The 24,046-nt window shown below is 39.2% G+C and overlaps 1 protein-coding gene across 4 annotated transcripts in view; it reads left to right on the top strand.

Annotated features, from left to right (window-relative positions):
• Positions 1 to 24,046, top strand: part of LOC139691891 (glutamate receptor 1-like) — an 89,061-nt gene that overhangs the window by 27,748 nt on the left and 37,267 nt on the right. For 2 of the 4 annotated variants that reach the window (XM_071589823.1, XM_071589825.1), the window contains exons 3-4: positions 11,127 to 11,254; positions 15,196 to 15,325. In XM_071589823.1, coding sequence (XP_071445924.1) covers positions 11,127 to 11,254; positions 15,196 to 15,325 — 258 coding nt within the window. Of the gene's footprint in view, positions 1 to 11,126; positions 11,255 to 15,177; positions 15,326 to 24,046 lie in introns of all 4 variants that reach the window. The other 2 variants (XM_071589822.1, XM_071589824.1) reach the window with 1 other exon arrangement.

Here is a 24,046-nt window from a genome sequence, read left to right as displayed (position 1 = left end):
GATGGAATTAGTTTTTTTTGTAGGAGGTCAGTGGTGGGACCTACCATAAAAAAGGTCCAACGTGTTATTTCTGCTAACAGCGAGACTTCTGCGGTTTCTCGGCGAACCCCACGTGGGTTTCGTGACATGAAGAACGTCAAGTACAGCATGTATTCCGCAATAAGGGGAATCACTAATACTGTCGCTCTAATTTGAAAACACAAGTTGCGTTTTGCTTGTACTTTCCTTTTTGTTCTACATTTTTGCTTCCGCAATTCTTTCTGAGACTGTAGTTTATGAGGCGTGCAAAGCAGATTCATATTTAAAGCCCATTATAGTTAAAATATCTATCCGCTTGCGGTTTTAGATCTGGAAACCGCGTCTCAAAAACGAAAGATATTTTACAGTTCATCGAAATGGTATCGTAAACGTAATAAAAATTTCACAAATCACACTAATTGAAATTCAGACAAGTTGTAAAAAATGAGCCAATGTCGTTAATACGTAGATTCAACAAAAACTCGTTACAAGGACATGTAAGTTGACCGTTGAGCTGTGAGCTGTTAGTATTAAAGTTCCCAAGTTTTTCCTTGCGGTCTAGCTCCCAATTACATTCTTGCATTGCCCAACTCCCGCCCTCTTCCAACTACTGTTTTTTCTCATTCCTTTTGTGGCATGTTAAGACAAGAACTCATTTTTTCAATACAATGCATTTCAGTCTGGTGAAAAGATCACTGCTCAAAGCTTTTATTTGTACTTGTGCGAATAAAAAATGACCGCAGCATGGTCAATCTGTTAATTTATAATTGCATCCTCAAGTCTGTATCTCTCTCTTGTTGACTCGCCTCTGTTATCGCCACAATTGGTGAAATTGCCTTGAATAGTTAGGGCTACATACGATCCATGACGGTTTTCGATCACTGTCCTTGATTACTCGTGATCAACCAGAGCTTCCGTAGTCAATTCCATCCTAAACTGTTCCACGAGCACGGTGGACATCGCGGACACGGTGGCTATTGGGACGCGCCCCGTTAAACATGCCCATTTTCGCCCGTCATTTATTTCTTCACGCTCACCTCACATTCAAAATGTCCGCTAGCCCCCTTCGTAGCTCGCCCTTTCTCCTGACTCTCACTCCTCTTCACCACGTCCTTTTCGTATTTAGGTCCTCCCCACCCCTCCGTCTCAATTCCCACGCAAGTCTTTCCAACGCTTCTCTCTCTCTCACTTTTCCGCCTCCACTCTCCCCGTATCAAGCTGTCCGATTGGAGCACATCGTCGGCCGCTAATGGCTTAGAAAGATAAGGATAACGTTCCGGTTGAATTAAGGCAAAGGGAGTGCTGGTATCGGGGTTGCGGCGTTTTTTTTGTTTCTTCTTGTTTTCGCTTCGCAGCACCAAATGTGAGTAACGCCCACTCGACGTTTATGCATGGCTCTAATTCATGAAACGGATCCTGCCGCGAAGCTGGAAGTATTGTTTCGGGGAGAACCCTTTGGAAACGCCACGTAATTAATGGCACCATCAACCGCTGAATCACATGGCTCGACTATTTTTATAAAATTTCTGCGAGGGATCCTCGAAACTCCATGAAAAATTCATTTGATTTATTGGTTTTCTGGGCTTGGCCATAAATCTTGAATCGAACACGGATTATGTGTCCTCCTGTATCGCTCGCAAAGACGCGGAACTTAGATTTTGTAAATGGATGAGTACTTTATCATGCACTAGTGTTCATATAATCCACAATAATTTTTAGATTAAAGATTAATTCCGGATATCTCTTGAGCAAAATACTTTACTACTGGAAATACTCTCCTTGATTTTTTCCCCCATTTGTTTTCTCGCGGAAGCTAATTTTTGCTGGGTGCGATTTAAGTGAATTGCTCTTTTATTGCCTATGGAATTAACGTATGTTTTCGAGAAACTTTTTTCGTCATTTGCAATAAAAATGAACCTCAAAAGTGAGTGATTTTCTCCGATTAAAGCAAAGCATACTCAAATGGAGCGACTAATTATCCTATCTATCCCTTTCCGGTCAATAGAATTATTATTCCGAGAAATATGAGCCTCATTCATAACCGGGCTACTGATAGCTGCCGCGATTTGTGGTGGCAATAAAGACAATTAGCCTAGTTCTGTCTTTCTAGCTAATAATCATTTGGATGACTTTGCTGTAATATCTGATGACATTGGCTTCTTCCACATTGGCTTCTTCCACACTCCAAGGGTTTGGTTGAAAATCCTTTGCCATAAGTGCCAATTAATAAATAAAATACGTGTCAATTTGTCAATTACATACCGTTCTCTACTTATATTTCGTTGAGATTAATTACTTGGAGTGCAGCATTCATCCGTCGGGCGAGAGATGAAATTTTCAACGACTTTCAGAGTTGCCTTGAGAGTATTTCTGGTACTGAATTTCTTTCGACCCCCTAAGATTCTCTCTTCCCTTGCCCTTGCTTTAACAAACTGCCCCACTATACCCATTTCTTATTACTTCTCCAATGGCACAGGTGACGTGTAATTCCGGTGCTATCTCTCAATAATTTCTATAACAATGAAATACTACACAAGCGATTTTAGAGGTGTTTTAAAATTCTACTACATCACTCAAAAATATAATTATTATTGCTTTATGATTAAAGCATTATTGTCATTAATCCATTAAATTATACAGTCAAATTAGGTTAAATATGTTGCAAATAAGTTGACGTGTGTCTCTGGAATATTGTCCCGGTTGAACTATTGCCACACATGTTATTTCCTCACCAACCTCATATAATTACCAGAAGGAATGAAACTAATACTATATTCACCAATCTGTGGCCCATTATTTTCTTCCGCTTCTAGTACAAATCCGGTGAGTTAAATTCATTATCTAGCTACGCTGCGTCACAGTTTTATAAAACACTCCAAACATTCATCCGTTGTAGAGTACTAATGAACTGGCATATAGCTTTTGCGGAGCATATGGAGGGGTAGATGGGACTTCGGGTGGAATACGGGAGAATATCCCAGCGTGGAATGAATCTCTCACCACCCCTCTCCCCCTTCAGCGTCAGTCGAAATGGAAATCTGTGTCCCGTCAGGTCGACGAGAGAGTCGATGCCAAGTGGTGTCAGGTTCAAAAGAGATGTGGCGGATCAACGCATAGCGCGCCGACCGTCCGTATTCCATCTTCCCGGATCTGCCGAGATCCATCCCCCCCGCCACCCCCCCTCCGGATCTCACCCTGCGGTTTACTCTCCATCCTCTCCGAGCCCAACTAAGCGATTTCATGCGGCTCGGCGCACGGGGATTCCGCGACCCATCACGATGAGGCCGTTGTGTGTCATCTCGGCCTCGAGTCCGTGAATTATTATTGTAATACCGGCTGGTTATAACGTTCACTGTGACAACTTAATCTCGGTGGAGTGCCTCGCTAAGGAATAGAAAATAACCCTTTTGTATTACAACGACGAGTAAGCAGAAATGAAATAAAATGTAATGTTGGCAATTTTAGTTAAATTTGAACAGCATGCAGGTGTGCTTCCAGTGAGCGAGTGATCCCAGGAAATTTTGCACAGAGAGACAAAAATGACCCGTGAGCCTTAATTGATTCCATAGGATGATCAATAAAAATTCTTAGTTCATACTTGTGGGATCATCGGTCAAAAGAGTCGAAAGAGAGTTCAGTCGGTTAAAATTGGGAATTCCGTCAAAGATTAGAGTTTCGTATGGAATTTTAAAACCATCAACGCGGAGAGTTTTATTTCAAATCAGGTAAAATCTTCATTTGATTATAATTTTTAAGTGTTTCATCAAATTTTAAATAAGGGTATGGGTTAAAATCAGACTAGCGTTTAAAATACGTCCAAATAGGTAAGTTTCGCTCGAATGATTAGCGAGCTATTTCGTGCGACCTACTTGGATTAGTATATTTTTTTCATATTAATGGATGCGTTCAAAGATTCCGTGTAGACTCCAGCCTAATTTCACGCGATCCTCTATCCGAATTAATTAGGAGATTGCTCTAGAACTCCATCTGCGAGGATTCAGGTAAATTGGACGTTTTACCGGATTAAGCCAAATTTTCATACTGCTGTATTGAAATTTTATGTTAATCTTTCTGATGAGATAATCATGATAAAGAAAAGATAATAGTGGTCATGTATTCATGTGCTGACTCAAATTTCACGCGGTTCTTTTTGTACATTTAAACCATTCTCTTGGTTTGATGGAATGATTTCGTCCAACAAAGAGTTGGCTCACAAGGTCCGGGTAAAATCAAAGCTGGTACATACTTGCTTGGAGACAAGATGGTGCTGGGAAAATTGAGATGCAGCGTTAGTGGGTGATCCATGGCAGGCATTAAATTCGCACATGATATAAATGACACGAATAGCAAGATGGATCGAGCGCAGCTGCGGACACAATTCATTTGTTAGGAGCATAATAGAAGGGCAGAGTTCCCGAGGAATATCAAGGGACTACATTGAGGCGAAACTGCTCTCACGTCGTAAGGGAGTGTGTATTTTGGAGGCACGAGCAGCCATCCTTCGGAATGAAGGACTAAATGAATGATGAAGGGAGGAATAAGTAAATGGATGCAAGTGGTATGGTCTGAGGAAAGAAGCTCAAGGTAGAGAAGAAGAGTGAAACATTGACGTCGGCGGATCTCTGTCCTTTTAATGACATGAAAGCATTCCCGCGACATCCTAACGGGTGACAATCAGGAAACCACTGGAACACGCTGGTCTCTCCAGTGGTGTCAATGCAACGAGGAGCCCCCCAACACGCCGTATGGCTAGAAGAGAATCAATCACTTCCGGAACCACTCACCGGGAGTGGTAACCTAATCGCGTAGTCATGTCCGAGGATGTATGAGCATGTGCGGGCACATCGTACCCATTACGCCAAGGTTTAGTCACTGCAGTACGTTCATTGGCGATAACTCCATCGATTGAAATTTGTGGGTGGAAGAAAAAGTGGTTTGCGTGGGGTTATGAAGAGGGGTAACTGCAGGAGATCTGAATAATATTAAACGTACTTCAGAAGTTGCGTAGAGGGCGCGTGACGGAAAGAATTCGAGATCGATTCGACATAATTAATTAATCACCTTTTATATTATATATATATATAGAGATATATTGTGGCGCTTAAACCCGGACAAATTTCAATTTGAATTTCCCGCCATATCATAGTTCCACTGGAAGTCGCGATTGGTGTTCTTGAAAGCAATAGGCATCTAGTAAACAGTCATTACATAAAAAAGGCGAGATGTGTACAAGTGCGGAGTACAATCGAAGGGCCGCGATTATCGAAAGTGTTCGCGCTGGGCGTTCGCCAAGTAAAATAGCTCGATTCTTCGGGTACCCCAGATCAACTGTTTATGATATTGTGGCTAAGTACATTTATCCGTGAAAGGCGATTAGCGCCGATTCTTGAGTGCGTTTAATTTGAGAGGATTTGCCTTGTGGCATTTTGGTATTCCGTCAGCAATCGTAGCTTGATGAAATTAAGAAATCACACTTTCCGCTGTTGCGAATCAGACTATTCATGCTGATGAGCAGTTTAATGAGGTAGGAATTTAAAAAATGTTTATATATCTTCATCGTCTCATTTTTTTATCAGTCGTAATGCTAAACCTTTCACCTCGCACTTTTTTTCATGGTAATTTTTACTGTATTTATATTGATGGAAATATTGTCGGTGCCAATTTATTTGTAAAGTATTCCAATGTAGAATACGAATAAATGAAACAAAACCGTCCGCTCACGCACACATATTCCTTCATTCACTGTCACTGGAGCTCACTTTAAAGCGCTGGATAAAAGCTACGAGCGGAAACTTTGTATGGTGAAATAAGTGCGAATAATTCAGCGAGTTCTCCTGGAAACTGGTCGCAAGGACGTAAAAGCGACGGGAAAGGAAACGTTAGAAGTGAGGAACGCCGTGCCAAAAAGGGTCGAATGCTGTTATGTATTCGTCTGGGAAGGGGGGGGACATGTTTGGAAGTGGGAAGGGTTATATCCCGGGAGACCACAAAAAGTCGGGCGTCAATGTGGCAGGGCGTTCTGATCGGGAGCGCGGGATTCGCATGCCATATTTCATGGGTATCGAGGGGCAAGGTATCAAGGGGGATGGAGAAAAGAATGCTGTGTGAGAGGCCGGTCTGGGATATCCTGGCGAGAATGAAATCGCCCGGACCGACTTTTATTCCCTCATCTCCTCGCCTCTTATGTACCTCCTTTTACCACGTGTGCCCAATCCGTCTGCTTTTTCCATTCAATATGGTGAGCACAGATATGAACTATGTATCTACGGAATTCCTCACTCTTCCATATCATTCTGGGAAAACCCTATAATATTTCTGTTTTTACCTAAAGTTGAATGTTTTTTATACGTGGGTGTTCTATTTTGTTCTCTGGCTACTACGTTAGTTTTATTTTATGAAGTTTTATTTTATGAAATTTTATTTCATATCCATCGTATTTAGGGTTATCTTAAAAAAATTGAACAATCATGATCCTCAGAAACATCTTGGGTAGCCTTGTAAAGGTATATTTCGGGCGATCCCCAATAACCGCTATGCACCACGTATTGCGCGGGTACCTCCTCGTTTGCCCTTTACTATTTTCTTCTTCAGTTTTTCATACCTTCCGTCTGCATTCACGACATCCATAAAGCCTTTCCTCTGCCTACCCATCATTATTCCTATCAGCACGACCTTTGCTGCCCTTACCGTATCTCAGTGACCCTTTCGCTAACTTTTATGCCTTCATCGAATTACAATGGCAGCATCCTCACTTTTTCCGCCATATTTAAAACGTCGTCGTTTATCTGCTTCTTTCTACAACTCATTTTCTCTTATACATAATATTTCATGCTCAATATAATATGTAAAATTATCCAATTTTAAAAAGTTATCATCTAGTGGTTTCGTTTAAAATTTCTTTATGAGAGGTTTAAAAGTACGTGTGGTCCAGGTTAACATTTATTCGAAGTTTTCTTGATGAATTGCTTAGCAAACGTCTTACATCAAATCTTTTAATTTTTGCATTGACCTATTGAGTTTGAACCACAGAGGTAGTATTTTGAAAGATTAAATGAAGAAATTAATTGTCCACTGGATTAAACAAATGAAGTGTCCTCGGTGAAGAATATGAATATTAAGACGCCTTGGGAAACCTACAGAAGACAACGCGATTATGTCTTGTACATTCTCCATTTTAAAATTTTATTCTCATTTAAGTGAATAATTCAAAATTTGTAACAAATTTATTCGCAATTTGCGTTGCCTAGGGATATAAAACGCCACTTTTAAAACGTACTATGTTGAATATTGACAGGTAAGCAATAGTTTTATCTCAACAAATTACATGCTAGTTTGCGAAGATGTTGTACATTAATAAAAATACTTCAAGATTACTTTTGAAAATCCGTTGCAAAACCCTAAACATTTTTTGGCAGCTATTGTTGGTTTTTTTCAATCAACATATAAATAAGGTGAATTTTGAAGTTTTCAACGAACCTACGTGAACGCAATAAAGTATCCATCATTGATTCTTTCTTTAGCGTGTATTTTCGTCGGTATTTTAGAGCTGGAGATCATTTATGGAAATAGAATTGTTCTAACTTGTGAGGCTTCTGACAGCACCCTACTCTCAGTAATTCATTTTTGCCCATCCACTTTCCCTGTCAACACCGAGCATTGTGTTTCATTGATTTTATTAGCAGTCGCGATGATTTTGGTCATATCGCTCTTAAATAGAGCAACAAGAAAGCCATCGTATTACATGACAGCATCCCAGCTCGAAGTGATAATCGTGTTAGTCAGCGAGCGATTTACCCGCTTTGTCATGAACAAAGCTCAAATATACCTCTTTTGCTCAAAATTGATGGCGATTTAACAACGTGGCGGTCGTTGTGAATAGAGAATGATGAAATTAGATTGGACTAGTAAATATGCAGCCGTATGAAAGTACAGGTGTTAAATATGTACTGGGTTAAATATGCAATTTCATAGCCTTATGTTCCTCATCTTCCATCATCATTCCCAATATTTCATAAATCCATCGGAGGACGATTACCTAACTTCCCTGCAGACATTCTTACGATCCGAAGTATTTTGGCACGTAAATAGAATGGCATAATTTTTATCTTCTGAAAAAATGAATTAGAAGAGATTATTATGTTCAAGAAAATGGTGCTTCTAGTCATCCATATTCAAAATAAATGTTTAATCCTTTAATTAAAATTATTTATTAGTTGAGAAATACCATTAGTAAAATATCGGAATGCGGAAAATTCATCCTGGGAGTTCGAATCCGTTAGTACGAGGGTCATCCGGAAAGTAGTACCCGTTCGTGAAATAAAGACACAAAAGTAAATATTAACAAACATAAAAAATTTTATTTGAAAGAGGATACTTTAAACTACTTCTCAACATAATCTCCAAGCAAATTAAGGCATTTGTCATAACGTGTGACAAGTTTCTGTATTCCTGCTGCATAGTCCTTCGCCGCCAGCTCATTGAGATACAGGGTCACTCCTTCTTTAAGTTCTTCATCGCTGTCAAATCTTTTTCCTGCCAAAAAGTCTTTAAGCTTTGTAAAGAGATGAAAATCTGAAGGGGCCAAGTCCGGGCTATACGGTGGATGGTCGAAAGTTTCCCATTTGAATTGCTGCAAAAGTTTTTGTGTTATCCCAGCTGCATGAGGCCTGGCATTGTCATGAACGAGAATGACACCAGTAGACAATAGACCTCGCCGCCGATTTTGTATTGCCCGCCGTAATTTCTTTAATGTTTCACAATACGCATTGGCATTAATAGTGTCTCCACGGGCCATGAAATCAATAAGCAATACACCTCGTCGATCCCAGAAAATGGTTGCCATGAGTTTCCTGGTGGACAGAACTGTCTTGAATTTTTTTGGTTTGTTTGGTGAATGAGCATGATGCCACTCCATTGACTGTCGTTTACTCTCAGGTGATGCATAACAAACCCATGTTTCGTCACCAGTAATTATGCGAGTCAAGAAAGAGTCTCCTTCATCAGAATAACGTCCCAAAAACGTCAGTGCTGCAGCCATACGCTTGGTTTTGTGCTCATCTGTAAGCTTGCGAGGGACCCATCTTGCACAAATTTTTGCATAATGCAGATGGTGTTTAACAATTTCATGAACAATTGTTCGAGAAACATTGGGAAAATGCTCACAGATGTCATCAATTGTGACGCGCCGATCGTTCCTCACGAATTCGTCAACTGAGCTCACCAGTTGGTCTGTAATGACAGACGGTCTCTCCGAACGCTCATCGTCGTGTGTGTTCCCCCTCCCCATGTTGAAGTTGCGACACCACCGCCGAACAGACGACTCGTCCATTACATTGTCTCCATACACCTCCTTTAATTGGCGATGAATATCACATGGGCGAACGTTTCTTGCATTGAGGAATTTAATCACTGCCCTCACTTCACAACTGGCGGCGTTCTCAATTTTTTTAAACATTGTAAACAATCACAGAAACAACACAGGCAATGCTAGCGTCACGCAACTTGGCTCAGAGAAGGCAGACAAGCCACTGAAGCTATCTGACCTCGTCCAGCGGCTACTCGCGTCGTCAGCACTTCATGCGGCACGAACGGGTACTACTTTCCGGATGACCCTCGTATATATGCACACTGTATGTGAACTAAATGCGATACCTTGGGATCTGATTCGTCATAATTTTATTGCCCACAAAAATGTTGTTTTGTTAAATTTTATTGCCAACGAGCCGTAAGTCGATGCGCCGCTGTTCATTAAATGGTATATTATGATTTCTTAAATTTAAAACTAAAATACGTATATTGTTACTTTATTTAACCATTTTATTATATACGAAACAAACTGTAAATACCGATGTTTATCACCTTGATTAATAAGTTTACAATGACTGTTTGATGAAATATCACCATAAATTCTATAATCGCACAATTTATTGTGGGCAAATTTGATATTGTGTCATATTATTATCTTAATGTGTTGTGCATGTGCAATACATTTTTCATTAATTTGACTCCAGTATTTGGCTGGCTGCAACCGTTACATGTTGAAACAAGTCCGCTGTTCAATTCGTCTGCGTCTGTTTCCGATGATGAAAAACCATTTTGGTGATGGTATTTCATCACATTGGAGAACAGGAAAAAGTAACATGGGACAACTTTTGAACTATGAAAGGATGTTGCAATATATTCAACTGTAGCGTTTGGGACGTGCGGCCATGCGTTTAAGTTGTGCGGTATCCAGCCTGTATTTTTGAAATGTGGCCGTTTATCATTGAAAGGGCCTTGGACAATTTTCGGTACATTCATGTATTATGCTCCTTTTTTCAGTGACGTGCTGGTGTGACTTGCAGATACACCTTCCCCTAAATACCGAAAAATCATGCAGCCATAACTTTCCCTAGACAATTCACCACACCACTAGACCTCTGACAATTTGTTCAGCCGTAGACAAAATATCAATCTTATGTATTGCTCGACGCGTGTATCCTCCATCGCAGGTGAATTGAGTAATACGTTTCAATTTGCAACGGTTGCCTCCGACGTAATTCTGGAGTGAAATTTATGAAACTTGTACCATGGATAATTAAATATACGAGTATACACACACACACACACACATATATATATATATATATATATATATATATATATATATATATATTTATATATATGTATGCATATATATATATATTTATTTATTTATTTATATATATGTATGCATATATATATATATATATATATATATATATATATATATATATATATATTTATATATACATATATATTGCTTTGAACTAGCAATATAATAAATAACTATTTTTACTGTAAATTACGCAAAAAATGTACATTTAATTTTTATTGAACGGTCCGCGCACGTTTTACCGCAACACTTAATAAAATTATCGACAGTTCTAATGGGTGAAAAGTCATTTGCTGAGTCGTTTGCCTTTCTCCTATTAGCAAAAAAAGTAAGTTACCAATGAATTTGCCTGGAAAGTATTTGTGAAATTGTTTATCAAGCAATGGCTTTCCAAATATCACTTTAAATGATTCAGTTTTTTAATATTCAGATAAAATGTAGCTTTGTGTTTCACTGTTTTTCTTCTTCCTTCCAGTCTGTAACCAGTTCACTCGAGGTGTGTTCGCCATGTTGGGTGCCGTCAGTCCGGATTCCTTTGACACGTTGCATTCCTATTCGAATACATTTCAGATGCCCTTCGTAACTCCGTGGTTTCCGGAGAAGGTAGGTAGAGCTCCAGAGTCATTAAATGCCTCCTTTTTGCCTTGCACTTGACAATAATTCAAGCCATCAGGGTTATATTCACAGTGAGACTGTTCTCGCTCATCGTTTTGTATCACGAAAATTATTTCAGAACTAGAAATCAACATTATTATATCGGTGGAAATTGGAGGAACCTTCGCATTTTCAATGGTCATGATTCAACCATAGGTTGAGTGGACTAATTATAAAATGTTATCAGGCGAGATAGGCGGGGCCCTTCCAAAATTCTGTCCATATTCAGAATACATTTGTTTTGTAAGTTCGAACCTATCAAAGAGGTCTCCTTAGAAAACAGGATATCATCCCTCAAGGTTTGCTAACTTACCCATTTTCCTATCGAATGTGTTATTAATTGCTATTCATTTCGGTTGTCGTCTCGGGCTGATGAATAGCAACGACGAATTAGGCTACAGCTTTACTCTGGGAACACTTATATTTCATATCACTCTGCCCTCATGCTAAATGAATGTCATAAGCTCGTTCCAGTATTGCATTTCAAAATGTTCGTCACTTTGTGACAATACGTATCTAATCTTATTTCGAAAAGTATCCTTCAAAAGTTACGACGATATTTTTATGGAATTTTGGAACGGACCCAAGATAAGATAATAGCATAAGATTAACAATGAAATATAAACTCTGGAATTCAATGACTTGTCGCGTTAAGCGTACCTGCAGGTGACAGATTCAATCATATTTTCTCCTCCATGTACATCTCACTTGCAAGTCGTTAATTTTGACCCCGTCATCATCAAGGCTGTTCGGCTCTATGTGCAAAATATTTTTGTACATCGCTGTATGCCTCATCTACATTTATATTCACTCTTGTAATATATTAAAAATTCTTCTTACTCCTACTCTTACCTATCAGATGTTAAATATTCCTTTCTGATTCAGTATACCCAAAAAGTCACTTTTCTCTTTTAAGTTACACCTACGTTTAATATATAAAAGAACAAGATTCAATTGGAACAGTCTCTTTCTTCAATTCTTGGAGCCAATTCTACAATAATTCATAGTATCATGTTCTCCTTTCTAAAAGATTCCAAAAAAATCCAAGGTTTTGCTTCATTTTTATTTCTCCACCTCTCTTAAACTCATTCTATAAGGAAATTTAATAAAACTTTACATCTTCTGTCACCTACTTTGTTGTAAATAATCCGTATCCTTGTCTAAGGCATCCACCACACTTCAGAATATTCTGCCCTGTTGCCATTAACGCTCAAATTTTCTTTCTATTACGCATTAAACTCAGCTACATTTTCTTTCCTTATTTTTTTCGTGCTATATTTAATAACTCATGAAAAAGCTTCGCTGCAATTACGATTCAACTGACAGTCTAATGCTCTTAAAATTTTCTTATCCCATTTTGAACTGTGAATGATTGGAATTTTGAAAAAAATAGTCAGACTCTTATGTAGTCTCTGTTACATAATTATGTTAATCTCTTCAATCCTTATTCGTGCAGGTGTTGTTGCAGTATAGCTTGTATGTCAACTATTCACACCGTTGTCACTCACGCTTTGTCACCCGTCGCATATTTCATAGCAGTTGTGATTTCCACTGACATGATGCAACTCCCCATTTACTTGTCTTTCTCTTGATTTTCTTTCCCTGTGTCCAGGCCTAAGAAATTTCTCCTTTGTTTTAAAGAATTCTGTCTGATGTGCCATCATCTGCTAAAATCTGCTTCTCCTTCTTTGGTACTCCTCCTCGTTCCCTTTAACTTTGGAATGGACACCCATCGTCCTTTCACTACAAATTCTACTTCTTACCTTCGTTGTACAGTATATCATGCTCCATCTCTTCCGTTATTACGTGTCATCCTCTAGCTTTAATTAAAAAACTATCCAGTTTTTCTATACACGAGTAGATATAATAAAGCAACCCACCCAAATACATGTATGCAAGCAAAGCATATAATACAAAATAGCGACAGAGGGCATGATATGTTAGGGCAGGGCAAAGGGCATGTTCAGAAGGCAAAACAAACAGAAGGGGCAGAGAACTATTGTGAGATAAAAAGAGAACTTGAGAGAGAAACTGACGAGAGATTCATGCTCAAGCAGTTTAATTTCAGCCTATGTGCTTATTCCCGGGTGTGAAGTACCGCTTTAGTCCGTGAAAACTCCGATCCAGGTTTGCTCGTGAGTAAAGAGAATTGCATACTAGCACGGGGAAAAATATCATCCTTTTTTTTACGTTTAAAAGCATCGCCCTGACAAATATGTCATCCATTTAAGCCAGAGCTTTGCTTGCTGAAAAAGGTAGGTGTTTACGGCTCATTCTTACAATCTCTCCGCTGTGTAATTTAAAACATCAACCACCAAAGTGGGACTCTTTATGAGCAACATTTTGAAGGTGACTTTGAGCGTATGAAAGACTAACGCATCGTAGCGCATTTAATTAGTTGCTTGCTTGTTACTTGCATATGTCATAAAGGAGGATTTTACTCTCATAATTATAATTATTTGCCTACATTGTTTTACTTTGAGACAGTAATTATCGTTGGCCTTTATTGCCATCAGGAGTAAAGTTTGCGCATATTCCTGCCGTGCGAACAAACTTGAATATACAATGGGAGCGTGGTTTTGTTTTGTGCTTTGACGATTTTGTGCTTAGATTTGGACGTAGATGCACTGTCAGCTTCCCGAACACGTTTAGTCATTCAGAAGCATAAAGACCATCTTTTAGCTCATTTTTACGTTTATACCATTTATTTTATTTGGCTAATAAAAGAAACGATTCGCTTGGGCGATATATGAGTCTTTTTATACAGGTTAATTGATGACAGGATATCTCTGAAAAAGCATCCTTAGGGACTTTATTAATATAATGCTCTCAATTGACTAATTTTTTAACCCTATAAACCAAGTGAGGGAATTAAGGCTGTCTTTGCCCCACAATCGTTTTGGGGATACCCCGAATAAAATAGCTGTGAGAGCTTTTAATCAAAGATTACTTTTGAATGTATTTTGACACATATAATGGACGTACTTCGTATGCGTTTCACTTTAATGTATATTACTACGGATTTATGTCCCATAGTTTCATCTGTTGGCGTTTTATTTAAATCGTACAAATAGTAAATTAGATACCTTACAAAACGGTTGGTTAAATTTTTGCACTTCTATTTCAACAGTGAAAATACCATTTTGGACATTTTGTGTTGTTATTATATTTACTACACGTAGAAAATATGACATTGCTCTGTTATACAATACGGAAATGTATTGCATTTATAAATTATGCCCAAATAATATACACATACAAGGGGGCTTATCCTAATTTTATTATATTCCGCTATCATAAAATCTTTTGCGATATCCAGAGCTAGGCAGCGCACATTTAACATACCAATACATTCTTTTATCCCACAGTTTAGATGACTTTTTTACGGAGGTTTTTCGAGGAATAAATTTTCCCTCTAAATTTGTCAACACCTATGCTCGCCCTCTCCTTTCATAAATTATTTCACAAAAAATATCGGCTTGATTGCTTTTTCATTCTGTTTAATAATATCTTTTAAATTACGATATTCATACGGTTATGAATATTTTTGATATAATTATAATGAAGAAAATAAAAGACATCTAAGTTATTTAATATTCATGAATTGCTATGATATCTTCTGGAAAACGTTTCTGAAATAATATGGGTTATATTTGAAATATATTTTTGTTAAAATTGTTTGTGATATGCTATCAGAACAGTCAATGAACCGATGAGCAAAATAATATGGCTCTATGAAGTACATTCATTTTTTTATTGAAATAATTGTTTTGGGGTTTTTGGTACACATCATTGTTCAGTATATTCCATTCATGTTTTAATTATGAAATATTTCAAAGATTTTTGTGCGTGCATGCCTAACCAGACAATAGCTTCCGTCTTCCAAACAGGTGCTCACCCCATCCTCCGGTTTTCTGGACTACGCCATTAGCATGAGGCCGGACTACCACGGTGCCATTATCGACGTGATGCGGTACTATGGATGGAAAAAAATAATCTACATGTACGACTCTCACGACGGTGAGTGGCGAAGTTTTTTTTTCCTGCATCCCGAGCGTTTTGTATGATCTCTTGCACGCATTACCCCAGCTCGGAAAACATTTTTGGTGGTTGCAATGCACAGATGACACATCATGTGCATGAATGCTCGCCTAGAGTGCTCCTTATCATTTTTCTTCCCCAGTGAATCTCCTGCTTTTTTTTCTTAACATCCGTGAAAGTTCATTGTGTTCTCGGTCTCCCCATTTATCCTGAACCTAGGAACGCGCGAATGCTCTCGGCCGCTCGGTCTGTCATATCCAGAGGAAAAACAGTTTCACCCATGAGTCTGCCTGGTTTTGCTCTGTGAAAGCAGGGAGTGACTAATGTCATGAGCCCCCTCCCATAACAGCCGACACAGCCGAAATGTTTCAACTCTCGATTTTCACTTTACACATCAATGAGAATATAGCCGGTTGCTAGGTTTCTCGAGTCCCACTCCCACGGCGTGATACGTGCATCCAACCAATGAGATAGCTTATAATTCAATTAGGGTAGAATAAATTTCCCATTAAAATAGTTCAAACATTTCAACTTGAAATTGAATCGGAGCGCTTTGTGGTTATATAAAACATTTAGTCTCTTCATCGGTCTCCTAGCTTCCTTTTTCCTAACAAAATAGAAAGTAACGCTGTTTCGCAAGTTACAAGCAGCTTTAAATTGTAAACATGTAAATGTTCATAATGTTAGGAGTGTATTTATACATATAGATCGTCGAAGTAACACGGAAGTGTTGAATAAAAAAAACTTGGACGGCAACAAACAATATAAGAACACATGAAAAGAACACTCACGCGATATTTTTTAACAATTTTGACGAAATTTAGCTCCGTCTTCTTCAGAAGAGACAGTAGTACTGATTTTTCATAGTCCAGTACTACTGTTTCTTTTGAAGAAGACGGAGCTAAATTCCGTCGAAATTATTAAGAAATATCGCGTAAGTGTTATTTTTATGTGTTATTATATTGTTTGTTGCTGTCGATAATGTAGTAGCACTCACGAGAGCAATATAACATTTGAATGGCACAATAGATAAGACGTAAAAGGACACTCAAATTTGAGATTGTTTGGGCTTTTGGCCTTCGATGAGGGCCTCAGAGAAGGTCGAAAGATAGAAAAAGATAAGAAGATAGAAAAAATTCCACTTGCCACCCTCAGCGTCTAAAAAATAATTAGTTCTATTTAAATGCATGCTCTTCCACTAACCTTATGTGTTTTGCTATAATAACCCATTCTTTCCAAATGACCTCATTCGTGTTCCGTTCATCTGTTTTTAAGTCTCTTTCCTTTCAATCCCTCGTCCCTCTCCGCGGGGGCAAATTCCTGCTACCTGCAACGTTGGGTCGCATTCCCTGCCTTTTACAGACTCTATAGGGGTAGAGTGTTTCGTGGTGCATTTTCATGTGGTAGTGATGTTTCAATTTCTTGCTTGTTGTGTCCTGGCTTCCGTGTTGTAGGATGGCTTTCGTGCTGCATCACGGGGTGCAGTTTTTTAAGTTGTTTTGCGGTATATGTGTTTGCATGAGTATTGGATGAAGGGATTTTTGCATGAGTGTGCGCGCTGCTGTGGGTGTAATTTTCCGTGTTGTTTTTTTTGCATGTGGTATTTTTCCTTTTTACGGTTGGTGACATAACACCCCCCGCCGCACGCCCTTGCGGCGGCTTGCGGGGTATTATGTAGATATAGATGAAAGCTCAAAAAATCTAAAATTTGAGTGTCCTTTTACGTGTTATCTATTTTATTTTGTCGTTATTGTGCTGTCCAAATGCGATATATATATATATATATGTACACACGCCGTATAGGGCTTAGTACTGGGTGATCTCTACCATCATCTACTAAACCGACCTTCGGGTTGATTGCTGTGTTTATGGTTTATATATATATATATATATATATATATATATATATATATATATATATATATATATATATATATATATATATATATATATATATATATATATATATATATATATATATATATATATACACGCCGTATAGGGCTTAGTACTGGGTGATCTCTACCATCATCTACTAAACCGACCTTCGGGTTGATTGCTGTGTTTATGGTTTATATATATATATATATATATATGTATATATACACGCCGTATAGGGCTTAGTACTGGGTGATCTCTACCATCATCTACTAAACCGACCTTCGGGTTGATTACTGTGTTTATGGTTTGTATGTGTAAATGTAAAAGTGTTTATGTGTGTGTGTATATGTGTGTGTATATATATATATATATATATATATATATATATATATATATATATATATATATATATATATATACACACACACACACACATACATATATACCCACAGACACATAAGATTTTTGCACCTGATAATATGTGCGGTCGGTGAATTCAGTAAGTTGTGAATCGAATTCAGTGAATTGTTGAATTAAAACAAATATATGTAAATTTCTAATTTTTTAAATTACTTTCATTTGTATTGGTATTTAGTTCCGTGTAACCCTTCCACCCACGCTCACCACGCCACGTCCACCAAATTGTCGATACATCTATTCTATATACTTTTTTGTCGACCATGAATCCCTCTTCGCCTGATAGTATCTAGATTCACTGTGCGTGCGTCCCCTTAGTACGACTCTCAACCGCCGATGATGCGTAGTGATTTTTTGGATGGATCGAATCTGGTTCCTTATTGCACGAAGAAAATTAGAATACCAATCTGCCTTTGGCTGTAGTAAAGCTATGCGTATCCTTCTTACGTGCTCATGTATATTTGTATCCTCTCAATATCCCGGGCGGCATTTTGTATCGTCTGAAACGCTCGCAATTTGTGAGAGCTCGTCTCCGGCTTAGACCTGCGGCATCGTTAATCGCCGGTCGAAGACCCCTTCAATGGCCGGCCAACTGGCGGAGCAGCATCTCCCCTCCTCTCTTGCACGACACTCTCCAAATACGCCAGCGAATAGAGGCAAGTCAACGCCCTTTCCTCTCTGGCCTCTCACGTTTCTCCAATCCAGCCCAACCCGAATTTCATTCTCTCCACCTCAAATCCTTTTCACTAAAGACGGAAAAGGAGGAAAGTGTAAAGCAATAGTTCAGCAGATAAAAATTCTTAATAAAAATATTTCATCTTTATTTTTTACTTTGTGGTGTACAATTTTAATTGTGAGATGATGCTGGATTTGGTTAGTTTTCTCTTTAAAAAAAATAATTCCGGAAAAGCAGAAATAATAAGTTAGGTTTTGATTTACATGAAGAAACCACAATTTGTGTTTACGTCACGTATTTGCATCTCCGTGTATTTCTTCCATAGGAGAATATAATTAATTGCATTGTGCTTATTGTTGTGGGTTTCGACAGTTGCATAGTAGCCCTTATGATTTTTTATCGCTAAGACTCATATTTTGAAGAATTGTAAACAGCTAAGTTAAATTTATTGTCTCTGTGTTTCAGTAGCATTAAAGTATTAAATGTGCGGAGGCATTTAGGATAAATCGTTGGAAAAACGCGATTAAACTTCAGTGCTTTTATGTGTGTTTTCATAAGTGTTAGCCCATATACAAGTATAGGCTTGTATAGGCTCGATGGTAGGAGAGCACCATCAAGAGCGATGAAAAAACATGGTTCCGATTAACTCATGTATTCTCTGAGAAATCGGCACTAGGAGGAGGTCATGCTCATCACCAGGCCAGAGCACTCAAGATTACGCGTCTTCTCTTCCGGGTCGGCCGACCAACTCCTTGCTCGCGGATGCACAATCCATCCATTCCATTCCACATCAAGAAATAGTCTTGACTTTCCGCGGGCAGCATTAGTTGTCATTTCCCCTAACGTCACTTGATTGAAATTAAGACGAGACACTAACAAACAATTACTTTAGACTTTACGCTTCCCTTGAGTGACTGGGGTTTTTTGGGTCATTTGTACATCTTCTCGGAATAATATTTATTATTGGAAACATCAATTCCTTATGTAGTAAGGAATACATGGCTCCAATTAAACTAATATTCTTAAACAAAGATTGAGATAATCTGAATGAAGAGGAAAACATACGAAAAAGTGTTTGGCATGTTGGAAATTGGGAAAACGTTTTTGGCACAAATTCGAAATCTTCTGGGAAAGTAGTCGGAGGGTATATTGTGAAATGGTAGGATGTTGTTGATGTGGTAGAAAAATGACTGTTGTTTAGGAGGTGAAGAGAGAGGAATTGAATAGGCATATTGAACTGTATGAAGAGTTAATAATATTGTGGGAATACTGGAGAAGGCGATGGTGTGGAGTGTAAGGAGTCTGAATTGGGGGGGATCCAGATGGTGCGGCGGCTAACGTACTGGCTTCCCACCCAGAGGGCGCGAGTTCAAATCCCGGCGGTGTTGAATATTTTTGAATGAAGGTATCTTTATCCCTACTTGAGGTGCTTTGTGGAGGGCTTTTTGAGTAAGTACGCCGTCCGTCGGATGGGACGTTAAGCTGCGGACCCCTTGGCGCCTTTCGTAAAGAGTAGGCTAATGCCGACGCTGGGTTTCTCTCCACCCTTCATCCTTTCCTGTCCATCCCCTATGGCGCAAATGACCTCAGCTGTCGGTCGCCTCCCCTCAAAACTACTACTACTACTACTACTACTACTGATTGGGTAGAAGTGTTTTAGATGGACATGGATCATTTTCACGGTCTTTCCGAAACATTATTCTACGAGGTAGACTATTTGTTGTGATAAAAATAGTATCATTACATCGTCCGATTTGTCTGCGCAAAAATCGTTTCTCATGGAAATGTTTATGTTTTGCGTCGCAAAACTTTTTTACGCTACGCCTGAAGGTTCTGTGTCGTGATGTCAGAGACTCACGGATCACGCAACGCCGTCTCCCTCGTAGAAATAACAGATCCCCTGATTAGTAAATGGGATTTCATGTGGGCGTGCGTGGCGTTGGAATAATGAATGGGAAGACTCCTACGGAAGCTCACGATATCAGTTTAAAGCGATATGCCGTTAAATGACTTAGTCTTCGTTCATTTTGCGATATCAATGTTGAATAAGTTGGTACTATCAACTAATGTTTAATTTTCATGCCGATTTTATCAATGTGGACAAAACCAAATTTTAACTTCTATAGTTTTTTATGCAGTCACATTATAAGCTCATTCAACCAATAAATCGGAATCACCAATTTTTCAAGATTTGCTGGGAACTAGGTAAACCTCATTGGAGGTCTTTCTTGTTTCTTAAGAGTTATTTTATATATTGCTGGTGGCCGGTGGCGTCACCAAAGTTGCCAGTGAAACCATTTCATTGGTCACACCTAATTTTGAAGGACGATTCCCCTTAGCGTTGCACGACGAATAACTTTCATGAAGTGCTTTATTCCTTTGATATGGTGACATCTCATATCTTGAACAATTCATATAATAAATTGTGAAATGAGGAGGGTGTTTCGAGCAGGAAAAGTGAAGATATCCGAAGAGCTGGAGCCAGCCAGCGTGAACAACGCGTTGTGTGAGTGAGCGATTGTAATTTATATTTGAGCTTTTGATTGTTATATTGCTGCTTAAGAGTTTTTTTCTACATAATAACGATTTATTTGACGTCATTAGTATTAAAACGCAATGCTTGAAGGTTTAGTTGGTTCAATTAACTGAATATAATGTTGCAAAATAACTGATTTGGAAAATTCTGACGCTGAAAATGTTGCGGATCCCTGTCTACGTTGATCCCACAGGAGTTAGAGAAAAAAAACTTTTAAGCTCATGTACATCATCGCTATTTAGCACGGTCTGTTTTGAAGAGTTTCATTTTGAAACTATCATTACCAAAAAAATTGCTTCTATAGTGCGGCTGTCTAACAAAAAATGTGTCTAAGTTAGAAAAAAATTAGTGTCTCGAAGTCTACCTTTTCCCAGATATGGAAGGGAAATATGGGTGTACCAGGAAGAACATAAATGACTGCTGTACGTGATGGGTGTGGACGCTACGCTGGTTCGGTCTTGCTAGGGAACTGTCTGTTAGTCGAATCGCCGGACGGATGTACAGGAGGGAGGAATGATTATTTGGTGGATTGCAGAGGAATTGGATGAGACTGAGAATATCGTGGTTCAATATGTTTTGAGGATATTTTCAAGAAGAGGAACATTAGGAGGAGTCGCATGAATAGAAGAGCTCGTGTGAAACATTATATGGCTGTGACAGCGGCGAAATAAGAATGCGTGGTTGGATAGGAAGGAAAATAATCAGTAAAAGAGATGAAGTTTCGTGTCATAACCTTATAATCATGTGCTTACCACCATGTTCATCCACAAAGTGATATCGAAGGGAACGGCGTGAAGGATACGTATGCTCTAAAAAAATTCACTTCTTTTAACTGGTGTGTAACGAGTGCAGCAAGGCGTGGTACTCCAGCGGGCAGAGCGTTTGAATGGTGGCTTGAGGATTGGCCTTTAAATACGGGCGATGCCTTAGGACACGCCCAGCTAAACGCGACGATCTCTGTGGCTGACGGGACTTTTCTGGGAAACCGCGGCCGGCACGGGAAATAAACTGCCCGCAGTACAAAATGTGTGTACTTAAGGATTTGGTTTTATTTGTCTGATATTACTCCACTAATGACTCTTTTCGAGCAGAAAAGGGTAAACAACGAAGAATAATAAATCACCAAATGCTATTACATTAATGTAATTAGGCTTAATTTTTTGGAAGCATCCTTGATAATTACAAACAACTGTCAAAACTGGCACTGTAGTAAAAAGCGTGAAAAATTATTAAAACTTTTTTGTTCCTATAAAATGCTAAGTGGTACTGCGGCTCGACTGATGGTATTTGATTTTTTTAACAAAGTTAAAACATTTGATCGTCACACAGAAGGCCACACCTATTACTTGAAATTGCAATCAGTGCATTTCGTAACTGACAAGATCTCGAAATATTGATTGTAATCTCTATTCAAGTGAGATAGTGCGATATTTCCCTTTAGGTAGTAGCGATATACCAATAAGAGAGTGAGCGGAACGGTGGCGTTATAAACTGTATACGAGTTAACATGATTTTTTTTGGACTTTTGGAAAAAAGATTTTTGCCTCGGCGGCCATTTCGTAATTATTTTATGCCGCAATTAACAAATTCAAGTTTTGGACGAATGATTCCGTTTCTCCAAGGTTATTTTGGATAAAATATGGAGGAGACCTTAGAGGAAGTAGATTACCCTAACTATATTGCAGAATGGAATTGCTCAAATTCCAGCTTCTCCGGTGATTCTTTTTCCAAACATGTGCTTGGTCATAAATATGCTTAAGTTAAAGTTATGCTTAGTGCTCAGTGTAAAAAGCAGGAATAAAACCGACGGAAAAAATGACACCAAGCAAATCTTTTTTACAGTCGTTTGTCTGATATTCTGGTGGCCCTTCCTTTACTAGAGATTCTTAATCCAAGTGCTTAGTTTGTCCTGAATTTGCTGTTTTTAAAATTAATTTCAGAGTCAGAGATTTGAGCAAAACACTCGGAGAAAAAAATTATCCCGTGCAAACATTTAAGTTATCCACGGGAGACTTCCGTATCCCTCAAATTAAAGCTACGAGTCAATTTACACAGGTCCTAAAATTAACATTCGTTAATCAAATCTAGTTGAATCCACATATGATAAAAGTCGGAACGGATTTATTTTCACCATGTGGTCCCGCATGAGAAAGCCGCAAGGACTCTGTAAATTGACTTGTACTTGTTCGCGAAAGGGTCTCAGATAGCATCTCTTCCATATTCATCCGCGACGTGTTCCCACCCACTCCCGCTTCATCGAGTGTTAGCCCATAGGAAACGAGTAACTCGCGCAATGTAGGTCATCAGCGTTCCCCAAAAATTTCACGTATCTCGGTGATCGAGGGAGTTGGAATGGGTCTGTGGAGGGGGGCTTGTTGTTGTTGTGGATGAGGGATAGAAGGGAGAGAACGGGTTGTGAATAGGGTGAGGGGGAGAATGGGAAGGATCGGCGTGGGGCGGAGTGGTGTGGAAGGGGCGGCATGAAGGAAGGAGATGGGAAGGAGAAGGGGCGAAGAAGAATAAGGTGGAGGAGTGTGTCGAGGAGACGTTCATCACGAAAGGGATGCGTGTGGAGTTTGGTTCAGACTTGGCGGGAGGAGATGTAAGGGGGAGGGGAGGGTCAAGAGGGAGTGATCCGCGTCTCCTCGACTCCCGATGAGAATGGGAGACGTAGGCATGGCAACGCTGCATCTCCTCAGAGATCCTCTCTTCCTCCCTCCAGCCCCTCCCACCCACTCCATCCCTCTCCTCCTCCTCCTCTGGGGATCAATACACGCAACCCCGAATACTTTCCTCTCCTTTCCCCACTTCTCCCACCGCAGGGCCGATCCCCGCGCGATCCTCCCGCGATACTTCCTCCCCAATTTACTACTCGGCGACGACTCCTCGCGGGCCTCGAACGACATTTTTAATTTCAAGCGCTTCGGAAGTTGAGAGATAAGTCGGCCCTTTTTTTGTCCAGTGCGGTGAAGAATTTTGCAGATTTATGTGAATGGACGAGTAGGATGATACTCGATTAATTTTATTTTTTTCGCTTAATTGGGATCAATTTTTCCCTTGCTGAGATCTCGAGAAGATTTATGAATGCCGCGAAATTGCGTTTCCACAGAAAATTACTTTTTTATCATTCGGTTATAAAATCGGTCTTCCGGTCAAATATTGATTAAAGGTGTCCATACTTTCTCAAATG

The sequence above is a fragment of the Hetaerina americana genome, unplaced genomic scaffold, assembly GCF_022747635.1.
Source record: "Hetaerina americana unplaced genomic scaffold, ioHetAmer1.1.p SCAF_4, whole genome shotgun sequence".
In the NCBI taxonomy this organism is placed as follows: Eukaryota; Metazoa; Arthropoda; class Insecta; order Odonata; family Calopterygidae; genus Hetaerina; species Hetaerina americana.
Note: the sequence above shows the minus strand (reverse complement) of the source record. Positions and strands in the feature narration are given on the sequence as shown.